The sequence below is a fragment of the Falco peregrinus genome, chromosome 5 (assembly GCF_023634155.1).
Source record: "Falco peregrinus isolate bFalPer1 chromosome 5, bFalPer1.pri, whole genome shotgun sequence".
In the NCBI taxonomy this organism is placed as follows: Eukaryota; Metazoa; Chordata; class Aves; order Falconiformes; family Falconidae; genus Falco; species Falco peregrinus.
This window is the reverse complement of record NC_073725.1, coordinates 106,050,582-106,071,012: the sequence shown is the minus strand read 5'-3', so window position 1 is coordinate 106,071,012 and position 20,431 is coordinate 106,050,582. Positions and strand designations below refer to the sequence as shown.

Here is a 20,431-nt window from a genome sequence, read left to right as displayed (position 1 = left end):
CAGCTGACCTATGAAAAGCTAACAGTCCTACCTCTAAATCCAGTTCCCAATTAAAAACACAATTTGAAAAGCTTTAGGAGACCTGTGGGGCCTCTTACAGAAGTTTCTGGTCCCATCCCCCAATGAACAAATTAAAAAATATTACCTGGTCCCCTGTTGGTCCTCCAGGCTGACACTGTGTTTTCATTAATACATCATTAGGGTAATGATATTGGGCTGATGGTTTTTTCCAAACACAGGAGAAGCCATCAGGAGCAACAAAGTTCTATGCCTTTGCAAACTTAGTTAAAAGGAAAACTTTTAATAATGGATTATAAAAGAACTGACCTTGTCCTTTTTACGTATGTTTATAATTATCTTATATCCTCCCTTTCTGTACACCTCTTTGTTTTGTTTTGCATGAAGGAAATGCATAAAAATTAAATCAGATAACATCCTATAAGTTGAGACTATATTCACTTAGAAGTTATGTACCATTATAGCAACCTGAAGAATTCACCCATTTAGAAGTCACTTGGAATTAAAGTAATTCACTTATTGCTGTATCCTAAAATGAAAAAATTAAAATTGTTTTTTATTATTTTTCAGGCAATAAACTGTTACCTAATAGATAACAATGGATTTATTTTAGTGTCTGAAGACTATAGACAAGTAAGTGAAAGATTTTTATTCAATCTTCTCATGTAATACATTGATATAAAATTACCTGCTTTCTAAATAGGCCACTATCTTAAAATGTTAAGGAATTAGTAACATTAAATTAAACAAAGAATTTAAATTGCTTCTCACAGGAGCTTCGTTTCTACCTCCCATTGGGGCAGGGTCTTCTCTCAAGCTTATAAATGTTCTCTTAAAAGGCTTTTTTTGTTACAGAATTGTCTTCCATAAGATGTTTTTATCCCAACAAAAAAAAAAAAAAAAAAGTTCTCTGTTGCATTTTTGCCATGATGAAAGGATGAGGAGGGAGGGAGGACACTGGGGACACAGAGCTTTTACATTCAAACTTGAGATAATGAAATTTTACTGAGCTGTTAGTTGAGGAGTTTGTTTTCTGAAGTGAATACAGTCATGAAGGATTAAAACTAGGCAGTCAGCATCGCACCAGAGACAAGAATCATGATTAATGAGAAGACCATTCAAAACATTAATTTCCTTTGTTTCCATGTAAAATTATTGAAAAATGAATGTATAATTGCTCAATCCTGGAAACCTTGTGAAGGAACCATCACCAATCTCATTAACTTTGCCAGAAAACTGCCAGGATGATGCCCAATTTATGCCAGAATTGTCTGAAGTTGAATTTCTTTTATGTGGATAGGAATATCTACTCTTACTTAGCCCTTGGGTGAATTATATGTTATGACTAGGTTGGTTACTGAGGAGTAGCTACTGGAAAGAGGTCTTGGTGACTTGGAGGAGTGACTGGAGAGGAGATAAAATCTTGAAGCAAATGGCAAAAAAGAAGCCAAACTGAGCTTTTGGTTTTAAATTAAAAACTTGGATTATTGCAACCTGAAGTCTGGCACTTCCAAAATTAAAAAGACACAGATATTTTTCACCTTTGCATAGAGCAAAATTGCATGTTTCTTCATGATCCCTCTCTCCCTTACTTCATTTTGGTTAAGACTTTGAAAAGTCTACTATCATGTAATAAACAAGGAAGAAACACCTTTTCTGAAACTGTTATCTTTCCAGTGTTTCCTAGAGCATTAACAGTTAAGCATGCTGTACTGTCATGCAATAGTCATTCTTCGTGATATGTCTTCTTACATGCAACACTGAGCACTGCAATTGATTGTTGTTGTTTTACTTCATTAAATATATTGCTTCCATCCTTTTAGAATGTCAAGCATGTTCTGAATAGAGGAGGTACCCCAAAAATAACATGAATAAAAATGTAATGTTGCTTAAATATGAACTGCATTATGTTAGAAGCAGCTGTTTGGGTTTTTTCCCTTGTATCTATGTATCAAATCTGTATTTTCTATTTAGTTGAGTAATGACCTAAGGAAAACACTTATTAATAGAATAATCTTGATAAATTTAAAACATTTTTGTCTCATTTTCCCCCCATTGTTATTGTTATTATTCATAGGTACTTAATTGTGACTTGTGTAACTGATTGGCTGTAGCCAACTATCATATAGCTAATAAACATGTTTAGGAAGAGATTTTTCCTTTGGTAAAAGGTACTAGCCATGACATATTCCCCTGAAGAATATAGTGTGGACAACTTTTGGACCAGAATTAGGCTAGTTTTTTGGTTATGATGGATCTAAGACTAAAATGGACAGTAAAGTTGTCTTCTATGTTTTCATAACGCTATAGTAAAATTATTATAATTACACATACAATTAAACATATACTGTTGATGTATGTATACACTATATTTATTGTGGATAAAGAAGGGGTAAGGAAGTGGGATGACGAGTTATCAATTGCCTGCTTGGGGTTGCTTCAGCACTGTTTTTCTACGCACCTTCCAAAGCCAACCTGAACTGTGCTAAGAATCTTCTTCAGGGACAGTGTAATTCTTCATCTGAATTGCAATTAAATCCTAATGTATTAAAAAATAATGATAATCTGGGTGTTACTGCTTTGGGGGGAGAACTAGCATTTACAAATGGAGCTTTTGTGGAGGGAACTGTCACTGAAATGTCTTTATAACTGAAGCACAACTTGATAAATGAGGTGTATTACTATCTAAGTTTATACTAGTCATTTATGGTTTGGGCTTTTTGACACTGACTGCCTCTCCAATAGTTGGGATAATCTTTCTTCATCAGTCAGCTAAGGACTATTGAAGCTAGTCTTTTTAGTCACGCAAGCTACAAATGTTCCTTCTGTTTTGAGGAGGCTTTACACACCCACATGTTTTGGGAAATGTTCCAAGTTCCCCCTGAGTAAAAAAAAAAAAATCCAACACACACACCCCTCCCCCCCCCCCCCCCCCCCCCCGCAAGCACGGCAATACTTGCTTTTTAGGTAGAGGAATGCCATTTTTTTTTTTTTTTAGCTCGGGCTGTAACTTTTCTGCCTGCAAACTCCCAGGTGCATACTTGAGGTCAGCTAAGTTCCATGTAATGGAATTGGGGTTTAGTTCATACAAAACCTATGGAATCCATGCAATTTGAGAGTGTAGTGCCCTTTCCCCCCCATAAATTTTGGGATTTCTCCCTTCAAACAATGCAGAGAACATACCCAATCCTTCTGGGAGTTGAGGCTCTAAAATAAAAAATGTCTTCCGAAACTAGAAAAATGCTGTGCATGCAAGATTTTCCACTGTCATCTGAATGGCTGCGAATTATAGAGTCACTTCCACATTACGTACCAAATTCATAATATGAATGTTTGTTTTCTCAACAGAGATTTATTTTTATTAGTCCACATCTACTGAACAAGGACAAAATGAGTAATTCATCAGGCTGAGTGGTTTAAAGTATGAAATGACTGAATGGGGTTAAAATTTATAGGATTGATGAAATGTACTGTTCCAGCTCCTTAAACAGGTCATGCAGGAATTATAAACAATGCTTTTTAATGACTGTTTATGAAATCCTCTCACAACCTGTTTATATCTTTTTTGAGTAACATTTTAATCACAAGGGTTTGTGATCAGATTAGTGTGTTTTCTTTACAAGCTTTCGGTTTGGATGGCTTTTATTTCTGATATTAGATGTTATATAATGTACCTCAATATATTTAAACTCTCACATCTGCTTGGGGTAAAAATGTAATCCCTATAACTTGCCATGTCTGTGAAGTCCTCTTCATTTTTTATGTAGCCAGTAGTCCTGAAAACCTATCTATGTAACTGTCAAAGCTGCTCTTGTCAGATCCTAGAATTATGCCACTTCAAATTGTATCCAGTGCTGTATTGCATTTATCTATGCTTCTAGTAATTTCTTGCATTTTCCCTTTTACAGACTGGTTACTTTTTTGGGGAGGTTGAAGGGGCTGTGATGAACAAGTTGCTAACAATGGGCTCCTTCAAGAGGTAAGAATTAACTCAACTTTCTGTCTCTTACAAAAATGTTGTAGCAACAAAATGAAATAAAACAAACCCAAAGTCGTATAAAAGAAGGCCAAGGCTGGCAGTGTGGCTGGATCCTCATCTATATCTCTTTCTGTACGATCTAATGCCATACACTTTGAATGTGAAGAGCATTGGAGACAGCCTACAGTGAGTTTCTTGTTAAAAGAACAGTTTATTTGACTACAATGCTAAAAACTGTGTGCCTCCTGTTCCTGCTGTGCTCAAGCGGAAAGGGGATTGGGACATATCTACTACTGAGTGGGTTTAGATGGCTCTAGAGCAAATCATTGATGCAATCAATGTTAAACATTTGAACCTGTTAGAAGTTGGAGATTGCTCAAACTAGGCAGTGCAAAATGCCCTGCTGTTAAAGGGAAAGAGTGTTCTGCCAGTCATTCATTTTCATTCACATGCTAAATCACCTTTGAACATTGTTGTGACTATTGACCTGGTCTTACTGTCACGATGACAATAAAAACTAACAGTGATTTTTTGTGATGTCCTTTGAAATAAATTATGCATCCTGGGGAAATAATAAAGAACTTTCTCCTTTAACTTGTAACTCAGCACTGGAGTCTTCATGGCTTTTATATGGTCTAAGAACTGTTCCTTACTCCTTTGTCCTCATACAGCATGAGGGAAGTGCTGACCATATTATACTTTTCTCTTTATTTTCCTGTGTGTTTCTAGTATAAAAAGAAGACATATCACTGATCCCATCAAACACTGAATTTAGTTATTACATGTGAGGGTGTACACAGAGGCTCTCAAAGCAGATGGTTTCTGTGCTTCCTTGGTAAACCAGCTCTCTTAAAAGCAGAAAGCTTTCCGTGCCGCCTCTGAGCATTATAGCTGAACACCACTCCCAGTAAATGACTGACCTGAAATGGAAAGATCTAGCACTCCCTGAATTATCCCAAATCGTAGTTTTTGAGGGTGGCAATGTTTTTGTGTTTAGCACTACATTCTTAACATATGTTGTAAAAGGAAGTGAAGTAATACATATTTATAGACTGGGTTCTATGATGAAAAGATCTGTTTACACAAGAGATGAAGCATTTTATTTAATGCAAACAAAAACATACAGTCAAAATCAAGGGATAATGCTTTAATTTGTCCCAATTTGTTTTGTCCTGCCTAGCAAAGTATTTCAAACAGTATATCCGTTGAACAATTGATGGCAGTAGGCACCACCACTGAGAAAACAAAGTCTACATGGCTTGAGTATTCCACATGAACTGTGGCAGGTGCCAATTTGGCGTGGATCATTGGCCTGAGATTTTGCTGATCTTAAGCTCCAAGTTACAGATAATGGAGCCACTAGCTCAGTGCAACTGATCTGCATGCTAAAGAAAATGTAAACACAATGAGCTGACTATTTAAACAGAATAAACTGGCCATTGCCAATCAGTCAAAAATGGGCAAGAATCAAAGTGGTGTAATTGTACTAAATAAGCCACCTCTTTTCCTGCTGTACAGCAGATAGCTCTGTGCAGCAAACAAAAACCCAAAAACCTCCAAACCAACAAATTGTCTTTGAGCTGTGCTAGATGAGGCCTTTAAAATAAATTATTCCAGTGAATACGCAGAAGAAATCTTTGCTGGGTCTTATGAAAAATAGTTGTCTATAAAAAAGACACTGATTTCTTTGTGTGGGGTTGTGTTTTGCTTTCCCAACATTTATTTTATATGGGAGAAGAAGAAAAGAAAAAAAAACCCCAACAAACAAACAAACAAAAACACGCTAAACTGATGCAGTGGCAAAATCTGTTACCACACCATTTTCCTTGAAAACACAGCAATATAGATACTACATGCATTATAGTTGTCATTGCTGTTCTTACTATGGAGGCAAAATCAGAAAGCAAGGTCTGTTCCTTAGCATTTTGTTCTGATAATACCCAGAGCCATTGTTTCTTGCAATTTTTTTCTTATATGACATCTACTGTCCAGCAGTTGAATGGTGTCACTTTGCCCCACTTGATCTGGTCTTGCTGCTTTTTCATTTAGTTTAGAAGTAGAAGGTTCTAGAGTGCCTGATCTTCACTACAGAAGACTTTACTAACACCAGTAACCATGGGGATGGGAGTCCTTCCCTTTACACCAATAATCTGTGTGGCAGTGCAGATATGTGCTACCACCTCACTGATTCATGCCAGCTTTCAGGCTTTCCGTCCACAAAAGGAATGAAATAACCCTTTGTGCGTTCTCTCAACTACCACTAATTTGGAGCGATATAGAAGTTCTTTTGAGGATTGAGCTGGAAGTGTTCAACAAAAGCCGGTTGTTTGCTGCTGACTATATTTCTTTTCAACCTGCAGCAGGATGAAATTCAATTTTTGTGTTCGTTGTTTATTTTTTAAAGCGAACTTAAATACCTCCTTCCCTCCTCAATTTCTTTAAGCTCAGTACTTCTTTTGAATAATGTGTACATATGTATGTATGTATATTTTCTTAGTTTATGGGTTTTATATTTAGGGAGAAAAATTATATCAGTGCCTCCACAGCAACGTGACATGTTCTATGATTTCATTTAGCAAAATTATGTTTATCTTATACCTTGAATATTGCACACAGTTAAGTAATTTAAATATAATTTAAATTTATTATTAAATAAATTATGATGTGCTTATGGAAAAGTATCTGCTTCACATAGGTTAGAAAAACGTTTCTTTATAGTTTCCTCAGCACTTTGTTTACATAAAAACAGTGAAAAAATAGATTCAGCTGCTCAAAACATGAAAATCTAAAAAAAAAACCCCCGTATTAGCATCAGAAAAATTAAAGGCTATAAAAGCAATGAGATCCCCAAAGAAATGAACTTAATAAATCTGTAAGAGAAAACTAAGTATTTCTTGACTTCAAAACACTTTCATCCCTTCCAGTAGAAGCAAACTAAGCAATTCTATAAGACAAATATGGAAGCATCATAATTTCCTCTTAACAGTTCTGTTTGCACCAGGCATCCTCTTAGCCTCTGAAGAAGAATGTATGCTTTGGTATTTCATTATGTTGTCAGGATATATGGCTGAAACGGTGCATCTCTGAATTCCAGCTTTCCCAGATGCTAAGACTTTTAAGTTCTTGTTGCCTTGAAAGCTTCTTTTGCTTCTCGGGTTTTCTTGCTTGATTCCTTTATATTTACTCCTGGGCTTCTTAGTGAGGAATGCATACTGCCTGTGTCCTTACAGCACGGGACAGTCCACATCCTTCACCTGTGTTCTCCAAATGCATGCACATAAAGGCAGACTTTCAGCTCTCTGTATTGATTTGCTTTATAAGCAAAACTGACCAAGTATTTTGCCTCCAGGTTATAAGATTATAAAAAAAATCAGAACTCTTTACTAAGCTACTTGCAAAGAGCAGAACATTCCTAAAGCCAAATCACAAAAACAGTAACTAGTTGCTCACCAACAGGATGGAAATTTCCACTGAGGCAGCACAGCCTCCAAACAAAGGATATTTTTCTGTTTAATTTAGACCACTCTTTCTTATTTAAGCATTCATTTTAATAAGATATTCTTAAATTTTTGATGAAGGTGTTAAATGGACATATATCTAAAGTTTGTGTTTCTTTTCATGTGGATTTTTACAGTCATCAATCTTCAACTTCTCTTAATTTGGCAATGTTTCTGAATGTAGATGTATACTTTGGTTAAAATCACTGATAGTCTGAAGGAACATTTCAAATTGGAATTAGTGGGTTTGGTGTTGGACAAATGCAACTGTGATGTAGTCATTCTGTAATGTAGTAGTTCTTATATTATAAATTTTCCCTATCTTTAGCAACGATTTATTTAGCAAAAGTAAGCTAAAAATGTACCTTATGTTTATGGCATAAATACCACAAAAAACAGTCAGGTAGATCAATAGGCATTTTTTTTTTTTTTTTTTTTTTTGGTATGGTCAGGCAAAAGACATTCAAGGTAGGAAAATGAACAGACTATATCCAATAATTATCTTCTATATTAGCTGTCATGTGCACTGCAGAGAGTGTATGAGGCCTGCACCCTTAATCTTCAATTTCTAAATGAATAATATGTAATTGTACTTCCCTGAAGAATGACATTCCATTTTCATCAATGAAATAGCTGTCAGAAAGGTAGAATGTCTAATACAGGTTTACAAGTAGGTACAAAAGAACCAAATAATATCTGTCACTTCCTTCTTGTTATTACCAACAAGAAGAGCTCTGTTCTGAATTTTTTTTTATTTTTTTTTTGTATTTACCAGATGTGCATTGTGCATCTGGTACCTGTGCTCTGAAACTCCCGCACTGCTGTGTGGTATGTTTTCTGCTCATATTGTGTCCATATGACATCTAAAATTAATGTCTTGAAACTGAGTTTGGGCATTGTTACAGGTTATATCTCTGTAAATATTACCACTAATTTAATGCAGTGTATTAGTATATGGGAATCATTTTACCCACTTAAGGAGAAACCCAGGCATGTGTGCTCTGTAAAAGGGTTGTCATTCTGTATGCTGGAAATCAGTTTGAGTTGTAGGTTTTTTTACAGGTTATGTTTTGGAGCACCTTGGCAATGGGGAATAGCTGAACAATAAAGGCAAAGATATGTGATGACAAGTTTGTTTTGTCAAAATGCTGTAATTTATTTTTACGCTTTTCATTGATTTTCTTGGTGGTGAAAGGTATTAGTCTGACAGCTTCTGGACACTAATAATCTGTCTGTCAATGAAGGTGGGAGAGCCAGAGCAGCAACAGTGCAGGATTTCTTACAGTGTCCTGCTACCTCCCCACAAGGACCTTCTCTAGACTTTAGAAACTACTTTACTCTTCATACCATTCAACACTGTCCCTCCTTCCCCTTTTTTGCAAGAACGCCAGACGGACTGCCTATTTTGAGTCTGAGTTGATGAACATCTTTCCACCACGAGTGAGCTGTAGTCACCATCGCTTTTTACATAGACTACTGAGTAAAGCATAGTGTCAATAATTAGGACTTCCTGTATTATGGGTTCCTTTGCTTGGCGCATTGGAGCAGTTCTTCCTTTTTTTCTATGGACTTGACATTTACTTCCATGGTAAGAACCTTGTTATTCCTACATACTATAGGAAAACCCTCAAACCTTGAACTGGTGACAAAACATTTGACATTTTATGCATTGAAGATCTTTCAGCTGTTAATTGTCAGTGATGGTATTTTACACTACCAAGTAGAAATCTATAGATGTGCTGACAATCTAGCTGAGAGCAATAGAGTACAGCTGTTGATATAGCTTGTGTTGCTGGTAGGTCTTTAGAAGTTGAATTTTCTTGAACCAGATTCATACTCAATTGTAAGTACGTTGCAAAGTACAAGACTGGGATTTACTGTATCAGGAAATTGATATTGAAAAGGTTCTTGGCCCCTGACGTTATATACAATGGAGGTGCACATTTAGGTTTTGGCAAGTTATTTTTTTGTTAGTTAACGATTAGTTAGAGCACATAGTCCATTTTTGTCTTATGACTGATATTGAAAACAATTGCTCTGTAGACTTCAGTGACCAGGTGTGGAAATATAGGCAGTTAACAGCATGGTGATGTCAGAAAGTCTCAAGCATGTTGTCTATAGCAAGAGCAAAAGTGCTCCTGTGAGATGCTGTAATATATAGCATGGACTTGGGTATCTAGATGGACTTAAAATGAGACTGTGGGAAGCAGAAAGGTATTTTCACTATAGTCATTGGGACAGGATACAGTTAGCTGCAGAGTTATTTAAACTTGAAATACAATCACTTCAGAAAGGGTAATCTGGAAGCTTTTCTTTCTGCAACACTGAGTTAAGTCTGTCTGAGTGAGAAGAAAGCTTATTTTCTAAAATCTCAGGAAGAAATCAGCAATAAAATAACATTCTGGAAATGACACCTGAACTTGGAAGCACTGCAGTGTCTTGGGCCACTGTTTTGACTACAAATACTGTAGTAGCTTCTATAAAGAATAGGGCTGGAAGGCTTTTACCTTCCTGTTACATTTACAAGAATAAAACCAAACCAAAACAAAACTGGATTTGAATTTGTGAATGCCTTGGAACCCATTTATACTAAGCTTTAATACCATTCATAGTGACAGAGAATCGGGAATTGATTCAATATGTTGCAGTGTTCATGTTTCAACATGGTTATGGGCTTCATCCACTGATCTTGGAAGTGTATTGCAAAATTCCTATTTGTTTTTAGTGCGGAAGAATCAGGTCTTTTAAGATCATTTTGCAATAATGCTTTCACCATTGTATTTTGCACATCCTGTAGTGGTGTTTGAATCAGCTTTTGAAACATTCAGATAGGTTGAACCTGCCCACTTTGAAAGTTATTGGCATGGGAATACATTGCTCAAAAAAATGAAACTCGTTCCAGGCTTTTGCTAAGAAATCTGTCTGCCTTGTCCCTTTCTAAGGATTTTCTCCTTTGTAGTATTCAATTCCCATAGATTATCTGTTTTCTAATTTGTTTCTGAACCAGAATCTTCACACTGGAAACACCTTCAAATACACTTACTAAACCTAAACCTATTATAAGATCATCTACAGATGATACTCAAGCATTTCCAAACAACAATTTTGCAGTATTCCACAATGATTTTGAGGCTGTTTATTACAACTCTTCCCTTCTGCCATCACTCTAACATTTAGTATTTTTCCCCTGTTAAAATGAACAGATTTTTTTCATAACTACATAAATTTTACCTTTTTTGTTCCTCTTGCTCACAGTACAATCTTAGATCTCCCTACCATACAATAAGATAATCTACAAAAAATATAATCTGACAGGTTGGGGTGCAATATTAATTATATTTCTGATGATTTGTGTGAATACGTATTTTAGTCTTTTAGTGACTTTTTCTCTAAGCTTTTAAAGAAACTATCACATCTATTACAATGTCATAATTACATAAGAAATGTAATACAATTGCAAATATTGAAGGGGGTAAAGGCTTTTTCAAATATTTAAAGTGAAGTTCAAATTATAACAGATATTTCACATGGCACATTATAATAGTGTTTGATTAACACTTAGCAGAATAATGAAGTCCACAGATTGACCAAGCAGTTCTGCTGTATGAAATTGAAGGTTGAGAAACTGATTGCACTTTGAAATACCAAACGATCACCAGACTTATATTGGAAAACCATTTTCAAGGAATGAAGACAAAATTGAATGCTATTCTCCTTGTAACGCTAGGTATTGAATGAGGGATGGGACCATTTGATCCATACAGAATTCCTTAACTACTCTGCAGAGAGCACATTAACATCATAAATTGCCCTTCTCTGTACATTTATCGCTTGCCACTTGCCACCATCACTAGGAGATCCGAGTTAACACGCAACACGGTCCTTGGATCTAGAGGAATAAGATAATCCAGCCGACCAAGACTGGAAAGGCTGAGCTGTAGAGCTTGTCTTACAGGGGCTAGATTCTGACCATGGTTAAAGGGGGAAAAAAAGAAAAGAAAAAAAAAAAGCTAGGGAAAGTGGTGTATTACTGCATGCCACACAGGCAGCACAGCTTACACCATGTACTGCTCTGTTTGTCTTGGCAGATCTGTGTGCGCGGATCTGGCTGTGGGCGTGATTCTGCCAGATATGGTCAGTGTTCAACTTACACCCATGTTTAGGTCTCTAGTTATGCGTTTGTCTACCATGTGCCTCTCTCTGCCAGTCCACAAAACAATGGCTTCCTAGCCATTCCTAGTCTGAATATAAGTCAAAAGTAATAATGTAAGCACTATGACCATGTACTAAATGTTTAGTTGAAGCTGCGAGATCCAATATACTAGATATTTTGCCTGTAAGCCAAAAAGAAAATATAGGCATGATAAAGAAGCTTTTAGTGATGGTTGCTGTCACAAAATTAGATCAGAAAAATTATATACTGTTTCTACAACAATGGATTACAACATTTTATTGGTACAGCTTGCAGCGTTTCATGGCATGCAGCGCAGAATGCCTCATGGTGATGCTGAATGCATTTCATGACCTGTTTTTGGCAGCTTCTGGGACATCCTTTCCGTAGCCGGATTTGTGTGCTCTCCTTTCCTCTTCCCTTAGAAGCAAGGCACACATTGCAAAACGTTGAAGTCCCATCTCATACATCTATAAACCATCGACGTCTAATTGTGTTCCTTTGTCCTTCTGATGATGCAAAAGGCAAATGGATATGTTCAAATAATACTAGTGACTTTTATATTTTTACACTTGTTGCAACTTACAAACTAAAGATTCTTTACATCTGCTATAGATGTTAAATGCTGTTTATGTGAATGGATATAGTTAATTAATTGTTCTATGGACAGACAGATTTAGAGAAATAATCACAACTCCATATACTATCTCTGAGTTCTGGATTTTACATTTAGATCTCTGAAGTGTATCAATGATGAGTAAAATCACAAGCAGAAAGAAATTTCCCCATTTACTATGCATCTGAGGAGGCTTCTAGCATATGTTGATTACAGCAGGTACCTGACATAGAATATTTTCTTTTGAAATTTATTTTTTCTTAAGAAGCAAAAGTAAACCCATCCTGCTTCAATTACCTGTGCTGTGGTTACATTGAAATTCCACCTCTCTCTTCTCTGGAATCAACACCATGTTGTTACAAATCCATTGTGCACTGAGATGCTGGAACTGTAGAAGTGTCTTTCTGCTTTTACTGGAGTTCAGTAGTGGTCTCTTGTGAGAAGCCCCTCAAATGCATAGGTTCTGTCACTTTCTGGGGCTAAATGTGCTGACCTTAGTCCAGAACCAACTGTTTAAGCATCATGTTGAATGTGTATTCTCCTCCTCCTCCTCCTCCTCCTCACATTGTTTATACCATTGTGTGTTACACTGTATGTGTATCTTCCCTGGTCTCTTCAGTTATGTTTTTGGTTTGTTCTGTAGTCTGATAAAATCCTTACAAAGTTTTCACAGTGTTTCTTGCCTTTATTCTCCTCTGTGTAACCTGTATTTTAATGACCCTTTCCCTCTTTTCCCTGCTGCTGTTACAAGTTTTATTTTCCTATATACTTTTGTGGGCAGACTGTTCCATATCATCATTTTTATTCCACTGTGTTTTCTTCTTTTAGTCAAGCAGTTTTCTGTTCTTCTCTGTAGAATTACACTTTATGACTACCAGGCCATGTGTAGAACAAACAAAGAGAGTAGCGACAGTGCCCATAGCTTACTGGACGTAAGTATAGTAAATTTTCTGAGCACCTTTCCATGCAATCATCAAAGAAAATTGTTGCAAATACCTCATGGCCATTGTAAGCCCATTATTTTGATTTGGAATGCTTACAGCTCTTGCATTTATCTCAGTGCATACAAGGAACGGTTCATCATAAACAAATGCAAAGTGTTAAGCATTTTCAAGTTCAAATACTTATATAATATGTTTTAATGCTGGGCCACCATTTTTGAGCTTCTGTCAGAATGTTCATTGCACAATATGAATCCTCCTTCTTAGGAGTTTGTAAATTTGGTGATAGATTGTGCTTAGTTTGGGGAACTGAAATCACAGCTGCCTTTTCTGTATGGAAACACATGCAGGCAGAAATGTAATTCAATTTTTATTTTTTTTTTTAATTAATGAAAGGATTGGTTCATTGGCAAGGCACATCAGTGATTTTTAACACATTTTTTATTCCTTAGTATTTAAAGATGTCTTTTAAGGTAGAATTTCAATGCATTTGAACCCCTGTCTTGCAATCAAAACCCTGTCCCTCTGTTAGACTTTCTAAGAATCAAGCTGGGTCTTGCAAGGGCAAGACTTCCTTGTTGCTAAACCATATATCTAGGTAACAACCCTAAAGATATTTTATAATCTTGTATGTTTTACCAATTACTATAATAATCTATCAGAACTGATAAGAACTGATAAGCTGTTAGATAAATTTTAGGTTTTGCATATTACAAAGGAACTGTTTTAACAAATTTATTACAGTATTAGCATGAACAATTCTTATGTAAAGACAGCAGCAAACTAGTCTAGCAATTTTACCAGTCTGGAAAAGTTTTCTGACAGCATTTTTAAATACACAGGGATCTAGCAAGAGAAAAATAAGCCTACACACACTAAACTGTTGAGTAAATATAAAAGTTCTGGCAACTTCCAAATATATATACATATAGCTTTCAGGGTTTAATAATTGTATGTGTTTTGGGATGTTTTCATTTACATATTTACATGACACTGTGTTTTTTAAATACCTGCAAATCTGGATTTACTGCACTTATCAATCTGTTACCTGCTAAAGCCTGAATCTGAAAAAAAAAAACCTGTCTGGATGTAAAGATTAGTACTAGGCTGAGCAATGAGACTTAAATTATCAGTGAAATAGAATGGGATGTGGTGAATCACATTTGCAGGAAAAAAACTAAAATATATTACAACTCTTAACAGCAACCATCCATCCCAAGGCTTGGGGCTTCAGTTCAGTTTGCATGTGAAGCTGAAGTATTTTTCTCTTACAAGTGGGCTTTAATCCAAGAGATTTTTCACTAATCCAATTTTTGTCCAGCTTTCTTTATTGAGAAAAAACTGCAACTCTTGTGGGATATACTGAGACACAGAAAGCATGTTCTTTACTTTTTTAAAGATAGCCAAACTCTTCTTTAAACCTCAAGTGAGTTTTTGTGTTGTTCAACATGAAAGGTGGGGCAGAGCTTCAGTTATTTTATTATTTTCCTCTTGGTTAAGTCACTTCTAATAACCAAGACAAAAGAGAAATTATAAAGACAGTTTGCATTAAAAACAGCTAGATCTAGATTCCTCAGAAGTATTTTTTTCCTGAGTTTATGCCTGGTTTTGTACATGTAGATCAAGTTATTAGGCAGTATTCAGTATAGTTTCTATATAAGCAAAACGTTTGTTCACAATTGTTTATCCTTCCTTTTGAGAACTATGGCTTTACAAATACAGGAATATGTATAGGGACAAGACTGGACTCTTTTAAAAAGTTCCTATTTTTAACAGCATTGGAGTGGAGCACGGGCATCAAAGACTGTATGCCTGCTAAAGGATCTATCACAACATTCTACCAAAATTGTGGAAAAAAAGGTGTCAGGGCTGGACCCCTCTTTCCATCATAGCTTTTTAGCCTGTGGGATAAAAATGCAAAATTAGGGATGGACTAGATTTATACATAATCTGGTCCGTTTCTTTACCAGTATAGGATTGCTTCTTAAAAGATATCCAGATACTTTGTTATTTACAGTATTTTCTTGGTTTAATTTATTCAAATCCTAGATAACTCTCCATAGGACCTCTTTGTTGCAAAAGTAACAGTTCCATAGAGACAGCCAGCTCGATTCCTTTGGCTCTTAATGATGGTTTAGGTACAGAGAGAATAAAATTCTTACAGTTTTTGAAGCATCGGTCTTTGGGTGGGAAAGGCTGTGTCTTACTAAAATCATGTTTCACGAGAATGTACTTTTATCAATGTAATGAAAAGTTTTTCTACTAAAATTTCAAAACAAATTATATTTCTTGATTTCTATTCATATTATTGAAAATACTTTTAAGATACATTAAGTTTTTAAATTGGTTTTAGTTCTCATTAAAATAATCTTATAATACATAGTATATTTTACATTAAATATGTATTGTTCATAAGTAATAATGTATTATTTTACACTAAATCATTTGGCATTATGAAAACAAACGTATGCAACAAAGTTAATTACTTGGGTGTGAAATTTCAGGTTTTGTGATTTGGAATGAAAATAAACAAGATGTCCCACAGGTCTGAAATTTTATTTTCTTTTAATCTCTAGGCAAGACTTGTAGTTTTTTATCTTTTGCTATAAGATAGTCCTTAATACATGAAAATCTTTACCGTTTGGGGCATTAGGCATTCTGCTAGCTTGCTAGTTTAGTCTTTCATGCCACTGACAGACAATAGTTTGTTGGCTCAGTGAGTTATCAGCCCTGTGCAGAAATAATCTGTGGTCTCTGAACACTACAAATGGCCAGTGACTGCTGTGCAAAATGGCACCGCTGCAGTAAGGTGCTGATTCAGGACAGTAGAGAATGATTTCAGGTATCTGAATAGTTCTGTTAAAGTCAATATGACTTCTTACATGTGCTAAAATACTCTGTTGAGATGGAATCTGAAAAGCCTGCAAACTTTTAGGCAACTAGGAGACCCTAACAAAGGAGTGAGACAAGGGTAGATTCTTTTCCAGATTTCTGGAAACTGACTTTTCTGCCTGAGATTCTTTCATAAAAGACTAATCCTACTGATATTCTTTTCAAAACCAAAATATTCAAAATGTAGTAGAAGCACTGTAACGACTGGATTTTCAAAGCATTTGTTGTATTTGTTATGATCCAGAAAAACAAAGGGAGGAGGGAAGAATCTTTAAAACTACTTTAAAGTGCTTTCAACTGTGCCTTCAGTATGGCACAGATAACTTCATTTAGCTAAATTCAAACTTCAGAAGCTTTTCCTAGCCTAATTAGTCTGAGGTAATGAACAGAGATTTACATTATAGAGAGGCAAGCCTGTGAATTGCAGCCTAAGAAAAGCTCAGAGCTCTTCCTCCAGCAATAGCCTGGGAAATAGGAACCCCTAGAGGTTAAAGATTTAAGAATCATTTGCAAAACTCCTCCAACTGATAATCTGTGCATATGACCAACCACTTTAAAAGGAAATGGCATTGCTATATATTTTAATATTCAATATAATAATATTTGCTTTTTCATAAGAAAAAGTTATTATTCTTTTTCTCATGCTACCCATGCATTTCAATGTCCATAACATTGTCTTTACATGAAGAATTCAGTTAAGATATAAATACTGCATGTTTTACCTTTTTATTAAATGAGTTGCTTCTCTTTAGCCTTATAATGCCTTCTTTGCTGCAGTAAAATGGATTATGACTGAGCTTGTCTTGTAAGTAAATTTTATTAACAACTTAATGAATATTTGTATGAACTGAACAGTTCTACTTTTGAATGATTAATGAATACTTGTACATGTTGCCGTTTATTATATGATTTCAAATATATTAATATTTGTCAATTTTTTGCTTTCCAATTTTACATTGTTAAAATCTGAGAAAATTTTGGCTATACGAATGCGCAGTTGCACTTCTATTACATTATTCATGGTCTTCACTTACTTCACTTGCAAACCAAATTTATTATTGTGGTTACTGTTAAATTTTGCATAAATGTCTGGCTGTTTATGATGCTGCTTGGATGGGCTGTTGTCAATATCGAAAACTGTTACAGTGATTCACTGTGGTGTTTGTCAGTTCTCAAAATTCTGTTCAGATGGACCTTTTACAGTATATGCTAGATAAGGTGTACTCTGTATGTTGCCGAATTTTTTTACCTTGCCTAATTCTTCTAACATTTCCACTTAGTACATAATGAGCATTACTTTTAAGAGACATTGCCTAAGAAATCACAGAGAAATATCATATGGAGAAGAGGAAGCCTTAAAATGTGCCTTATTATTAACCTATATGTTGTATTCTTGTTCTTAACAAATAGCAGAGTTGCAGATTTAAGTGAATTTTATCATTATTGAAATAGAACTAATTTTTTATTGTAGTAATTTTGTTTTAATTGTAAATTCTATGAGCTTTCATCAAAGTTAGGAATAAAAGTAAAGGAGATTTAACTGGATGGCTGTTGCCAGAGGGCAGAGATTGATCTTAAATGCAGCTTTCAAAGTAACTATCAGGGAAAGAAATCATGTTAAAATGAGACTTTTATGTTAACATACACCAGCTTCAAAAATTTCAGGAACTCTCTGTGTTTATAAGTATTGTAGATTCAAGATCATGTGATAAACTGGATGTTGGTTTCACATTCTTCACACTTACAATAATTGATAGACTTACACATTCAAGGCCATTCTTCAAAGTAAATTGCAGTATATTTTAGTGGGAAAATGCATTCTCTGCACATCTAGTTAGAGGTGATTAGACACTCGTTAATCATCTTTTCTGCTCCTAGAAATAAAATAGTTTTATTATTTTAGTTCCAGAATTAATATAAGCAATTCTTTCATGTGTACTCCTGTACTGTAGCCAGGACAGTTCTAATCCTATGGCATTTTACTAAACACTCAGAGTACCTGCATAATGAAGAAATAATGTTCAGTAATGTTCAACTGTAAAAATATCATATGCTGCCATGCATTGAGAATTTTCATGGACACTTCAAATAAGATCAGTAATTTAAATTAATGATAGATAAATCTATGATTTATTGATGGGGTTAATTTTAGAATAAATTATTGTGGTAAAATACAACCCAATGAAAACATGAAAATAGCAGTAGTTGATAATCCCAGAGTTATGCTAGTGACATGAATTTCAGTTCTGTGTTAGCTTTTATTTAAAATAAGATTAATGGTATCAAACTACCGCCAGTTTAGTGTTTTAAAAACATTCTGGGGGATAATATGAAAACTCTAATAATTTCTCTAGGTTCCTTGTGGAATTTAATCTACGCAGTTGGTGGCACTCTGATCTAACAGCAAAAGGTAAGGGTGATTTTTATTTCCTGGCTATAATGGCAGAAATGTCTAAATTAAATCGGATTGTTGAAGTTCACATGTGCACTAAATGTTTAAATTAAATGTTAGACATCTGATAACAATAGTTTGTCTCCCATGTCAGCATCTTTTTGTTGTTGTTGTTGTTAATGTTTACCAAAACATGAGAGAACTACGATCTTCTATGAATAACCACAAAGTTCTCGTGTGTACTCTAGCACTATAGTATACTGCTATAATGGAAAAGTTAAAATAGTAGATAATGATTAAATATGTTTTTTAAAAGCATTTCCTGTCATTCCAAAATAGTCTTTGTGAGTAAAGCAATGACACGAGCCTTTTTCTGCTTATTCTACATTTTTTCTAAAGCTGCTGTAATATGTAGGGGGGTTGTAATGCTGGAAAATGCCATTGCAACAAGAGTCCACAGGAACATGGTCATCTCAATATAATTTTATTAGAAGAATTTTTTTTAGGGTTATGATAGTAAATTTTATGGTTTTATTTTTAAACAAGGCTCATTAAAACCATATTTTGTTTTATCATTTCATTGAAAATAGACGTTCAAAAGTAATAAACTAAAGATGAATTTAAAATTCAGCTTACTTAAAATAATTTTTAACAATGTGGAGGCTGCATTTGAAATAATGAAATGTTAACAGTTTCCATAAGAAATGGAAGTGTTCGATGTCGACTGTCTCTCATATTTTAGCAGGCTTTTTACGGCACGCAGCAGTGTTTCTCAGAAGCAAAGGCTGATTTACAAGAGCAGTGCTCTCCTCAACCGGCTGTTTCACTGGCAAATTATGCTGCGTGCCATTTACTGGAATAACGATTTAAACTGAATTAGTCAGCCTCATATTTACAGATTTGCATATTCCTCAGCAAAGCAGGGGATGAAATTGCTACTTTAGGCTTCAGTTTATATTTGCATTGCCTGGATACTAGGCTGTCCTTATGCCAAAATAATATCCTGTCTGATGTTAAGGTATCGGGAAAATGGAACATACTGATTGCCCTGGAATATTCCAGTATCCCCTGTACTAGTAAGATGCTGGAGCTATTCTGTCTATCCTGGAGCAACCGGAAAGTACAGCAGCAAATAGCAAAGCATGTATCAGGCTACAGCCTAACATGTTGTAAATGTGTAGGGAGAAGGGGAGGCTGAGATGGGTGTCTGCTGGAGGTGAGGATTTGATAAGAGCCTTCTGGAAACATAGGTGCATGAACTTAGTATAGCCTTTCCCATACCGATGTGAAGTGTACGCTGCATTGCAACACCAGAGCCGGTTTTTCTCTTAGACAAACACTGAACCCGATGTAGATTGGATGCACACACACAAACAGAGCTTCATCGGAACCAGACGGACACTGTTTGCTTTTGGGGCTGCTTCATAATCAGCAGCGCCCAGACAGGTCTTCTAAGAACCAAGACTGACTTTCCAGTCATTTGCCTATCCATGATGACAAATGCCTCTGTCACTGATGGCTGTGAAGGGCAGTGTGGTTTGCTGTACTAGACCCAGAAAATGCAAAACTCTTCCTTTTGTCCGAAGAGGAAGGGAAAGTATTCCAGTCTTAGTCCCTGGTGGTTGCAGAACAGTGCAAAGCAGCCAGTGTAGGAAACAGGTAACTTTTCTGGATGTTTTTTAGAGGTATACTGTACAAACATGCTTTAATATATCCTGACATGAAACATTCAATGGCTCCTGCATGGAATGTTAGGGAAAACTTCCTTTAAAGACAGCATCCGTCTTCATCTCATGAAAATGAATGTGTTTTGTATTTTAAGCATGTACTAACTACAGAAGACAGGCATTAATAACTTGCAACCTTTCTTTTCCTAAAGACAAAACTATCATTACAGCACTTTTATAGACAAGTGTGATTGAGGG

General features: G+C 35.5%; 1 protein-coding gene across 5 annotated transcripts in view; it reads left to right on the top strand.

Annotated features, from left to right (window-relative positions):
• Positions 1 to 20,431, top strand: part of CACNA2D3 (calcium voltage-gated channel auxiliary subunit alpha2delta 3) — a 468,281-nt gene that overhangs the window by 426,604 nt on the left and 21,246 nt on the right. The window contains exons 30-36 of one of the 5 annotated variants that reach the window (XR_008747527.1): positions 589 to 651; positions 3,927 to 3,997; positions 11,583 to 11,628; positions 13,138 to 13,213; positions 15,727 to 15,767; positions 16,867 to 16,919; positions 18,469 to 18,524. Coding sequence is in view for 2 of the 5 variants with exons in the window: in XM_055806467.1 (XP_055662442.1) it covers positions 589 to 651; positions 3,927 to 3,997; positions 13,138 to 13,213; positions 16,867 to 16,919; positions 18,469 to 18,524 (319 nt within the window). In the remaining 3 variants the exon portion in view is untranslated. Of the gene's footprint in view, positions 1 to 588; positions 652 to 3,926; positions 3,998 to 11,582; positions 11,629 to 13,137; positions 13,214 to 15,726; positions 15,768 to 16,866; positions 16,920 to 18,468; positions 18,525 to 20,431 lie in introns of those variants that run through there. The other 4 variants (XR_008747525.1, XR_008747526.1, XM_055806467.1 and 1 more) reach the window with 4 other exon arrangements.